The sequence below is a fragment of the Sardina pilchardus genome, chromosome 19 (assembly GCF_963854185.1).
Source record: "Sardina pilchardus chromosome 19, fSarPil1.1, whole genome shotgun sequence".
Taxonomy (NCBI): domain Eukaryota; kingdom Metazoa; phylum Chordata; class Actinopteri; order Clupeiformes; family Clupeidae; genus Sardina; species Sardina pilchardus.
Genome location: NC_085012.1, coordinates 23388972 through 23392643, shown reverse-complemented (window position 1 = coordinate 23392643; position 3672 = coordinate 23388972). Strand labels below are relative to the sequence as shown.

Genomic DNA, 3672 nt, shown 5'->3' with positions numbered 1-3672 from the left:
TCTCAAGTGTAAAAACACAAAAGCGTGAGCAGGGGAGAGGAAGGATATATTAGAACTGCAAAGACAACTTCAAAACAGAAAGAAGCAAAATGCAGAAAAGGCAGAAAAAAAGACAGGGATGCTACAGCCCTACAAGTGGTACAAGCAATTCATCAGAGCAATAAGAACAATAGCTTAGAAAAGATGCAGTCAGAAATTCAATAAATTACACAAATCAATAACAAGCAAGTACTATACGCATGTAAACATTTATCTGCTTATTTTTTTGCAACGATAGAGTGAGTAGCTTTCTTAACATTTTAAAGAGCAGAGAAAGAGGCAGAGAAAGAGAGAGAGGGGAAGGGAGAGAGGGAGAGAGAGAGAGAAAGAGAGAGAGAGAAAGAGAGAGATGTGGCCTTTGGTTCCACAGTTCACACATGTAAACACAGTTCCCTATGCTTTCAAATCAGAAACAGACACAGCGCACTCTATGAATCTCCAGCTCAGCAGGGAGGATTGTCAAAGGCACCATTTCAATCACTTCAACGAGGGAAATGTATGTGTAACAGTTCACAAATCAATTTTTATTAATTTAAACACAAATCAAATAATAATGTCAAAAACATCTGTACACATCTTATTTTTTTTGCGGACACAACAAACCTTTGTGTTTCCCCCAATGAGGCCCATGTACTGTAAATTATTTCCAGTTTGCATTATGATTGCAACATTGAAATAAAAAAAAAATGCTGTGTAAATCTATAAAACATTTTCAGGCCTACTGTTACTGATACCTTGACCTAGCAGCAATATGTAGTCCCCGTGAACAGGGGAAAGAAAGAAAGAGAGAGAGAGAGAGTTTTCGTTCACAGGAGTGAAATTGTGAATGTGCTGAGAAAAAGGTTCCTAAGAGCGGGAGGGGAGGGAGGGGGAGGGGGAGGAGGGGGGGGGGGTCTCTCACCTGGGAGAGCACGGCAGCAGTGACTGCGTGAGGGGAGAGGAGAATTAGAAACAGATCGCGTCGGTTCTTGCAGAGGAAATTCACAGTCGATAGCACATGTATGTTCTCAACCCATTCGTCCTTTTTTTTCGGTTCCCTTTTTTTTCTCGTTGTATGGAGTAGTGGCTTTGTAAAAGTCCAAGACCTATATATATATTTTCTCCTTGAATTCCCCAGTCAACAGTAACCTAAGCACTATCAATAGGCGTAATGAATTCCAATGAATTTCAACTACAGCGATTTCAAAATGGACACAGAAACACATTTTTTTTACTTTTTCAAAAAAATCAAAATAAAAAGACTACTTCATACAAAATTACACTTGCTGTACAAGAGTTCCTGTTTTTTTGTAGCGCCAGTATAAAAGATAACGTAAGGTTTTTATGCCCATAAAGGAGGCTGAAGTTTAACCTGAGTTAAACGGTTCAGATCCAGGCGTAAGATGGTGGTGGGCGGGGAAGGGGGGGGTGTCAATGTGAGAAACACACACACACACACACACACACATCCACGTACAGCCTCGGAGCCTGTTACGGTCAAGCTTAGTATCCATTGCTTGCACTCGGTTTTCAGCTCGGTCAGACTTGAGTTTTGAGGCTGTATGCTAATGCTAACGCTAACCTCCTGGTCTAAAAGCCTCCTGCTCTCACAGTTGGAACACTTCTGTGGAGACACACCCCGCATGAAATGTTGACCCAAAGGGCTAGAGAGCCCGCATTCTTCTCCTCTCAGAGAGAGAGAGAGAGAGAGAGAGAGAGAGAGAGAAATACAAGACCTTTTTCCTCTGTCAAGAGAGAGGAGAGAAGAGGCAGAAAGAGATGTAGGGGAGAGACAACGGCACTGAAGGAAACAAAACAAAAAACAAAATGAGAATGAAATCATTGACACTTGACATCCATGCTTTTGGTCTTGACAGAACAAGTTATCACAAAAATCCCTTTTTTTATCTACAATATTTGTTTTAATGAACAAAAACCCTTAAACACATCAACACTTTGAGGCCCCCTAGCGCACAAGCCAAAGTGCCAGTGTGCTGTTTTTATGTACTTCAATGAAAAAGCATTGCCAACTTTCAACAGCATGTACCTAAATGAATATAGGAAGGAATAGTCCAGTGATTACAAATGTACACACACCAAAAAAAAAAAAAAAAAGATTTCTTCTGTACATGATTATCTCAGCAATGTAAATAAAGTTTTTTTTTTTTCTTAAATTACTAGAAAATCCTCTTTTTCGTTTTCTTCCTCCATAGACTTCTCAGTGAGGTGGAATTCAAAAGTACTTAGTTGACGCAGAAAAGGCACGAGTCTTTCACAGAGGTACCTTTGTGGGGACTAAAAACACCACTCACTCCAGAGGGGGGATGCTTTCATAAATAAGAAGCGCCGGAACGTCCAGGGTCAACCGAGTGGCCGAGTGGTGGACAAAACGGGGGAGGCGGGCCGATCGAGCCACTGGAGCCTTGTGTCTGTCTGTGTACCATCAGAAAGAGGGAAGGAGAGGGGGAGAAGGACAGAAGAAAGAGAGAGAGAGATAGAGAGAGAGAGAGAGATAGAGAGAGAGAGGGGTTAAGAGGGGAGGCTGTGGGTCGAGGATTAAAACCGCGCGGCGGCTGAGGTGGCGGCAGCGGCAGCGGCGGTGGAGAGGGTCAGTCTGGCGGAGTTCCGAGACGTCGGTAGCTCTGATTTCTACACAGGTGTGAACCCTTGCTGAGCCCCGGCACAGACAGGGGCCGTAAAACATTTTGATGGCTTTGTTTCGAGAGTGTGAGAGAGAGAGAGAGACAGAAGGAGAGAGAGAGAGAGAGTGTGAATGAGCTAGAGACAGGGAGAGTGAGGGAGAGAGAGAGAGAGAGAAAAGCCGATTCACAGTAAAGCAGGGACCAGCAGCTGCAGTGCCATAAATTCATTCTCCGCCGATACGCAAAAGAGGTTAAGACGAACCGTGGCCATATGTCAACACGTCCACCTTGTCACTCAGAAGAGGCTCTCTTTTCTTGCCCCCCTTTCTCCCTTCGCTCTCTCCTTTTTTTCAGTCAAGTTTTTATCTCGATTTTTTTTCTTTTCGAGGAACGCAGACACGGGGCACCAGAGGTGGGAGGTCCCCCCCCCCCCCCCCTCTCTCTCCTCCCCCACCCTCCATCTCTCTCCTCTGACGCGACGGCGGGCGGAGGGGGGGGTGTGTGTTGTGAAAGGCATGATGAAGGGGTGTGTGAGTGAGATGTGGTTCGGAGGGCAAAGGTCGCAGTAGATGCAGGCGTGAGGCGTGGCTGTCTGGTGAGGCGGGCCTGGTCAGGTCCAGTTCGGTCCGGTCCGGTCCGCTCCCGCTCCGGGTCAGTTCGCAGTGCTACAAGTACTCCAGGTCCAGCGCGTGGTGAAGGGCCATCAGGTCGGAGTGACTGGAGATCCGCCAGAAGGGCATGTTGTGCTACACACAGGGAGAGAGAGAGAGAGAGAGAGGGGGGGGGTTAGAGTGGCCTCTACACACCTTTATTTCACAACATGAAATATCAAATCTGACCTTTTCACCTGCTACTCCAAAGTCACTGTTCACTGTGGACACTTTATCACTCCTGCTTTGTTGCTAGTTGCCCTGCACTCGTGCATTAAAGGCCACTATTCTCACTAAAGGCCTTAACTTGCCCTGCACTCGTGCATTAAAGGCCACTAAACCACTAAAGGCCTTAAGTTGCC

General features: G+C 45.7%; 1 protein-coding gene across 13 annotated transcripts in view; it reads right to left on the bottom strand.

Moving 5' to 3' along the window:
• Nucleotides 1-344: 344 nt before the first annotated feature.
• Nucleotides 345-3672, bottom strand: part of eya1 (EYA transcriptional coactivator and phosphatase 1) — a 70465-nt gene continuing 67137 nt past the window's right edge. For 8 of the 13 annotated variants that reach the window (XM_062521322.1, XM_062521326.1, XM_062521328.1 and 5 more), the window contains one exon: nucleotides 346-3406. In XM_062521322.1, coding sequence (XP_062377306.1) covers nucleotides 3326-3406 — 81 coding nt within the window. In that variant the 3' untranslated portion in view covers nucleotides 346-3325. Of the gene's footprint in view, nucleotides 3407-3672 lie in introns of all 13 variants that reach the window. The other 5 variants (XM_062521324.1, XM_062521325.1, XM_062521332.1 and 2 more) reach the window with 2 other exon arrangements.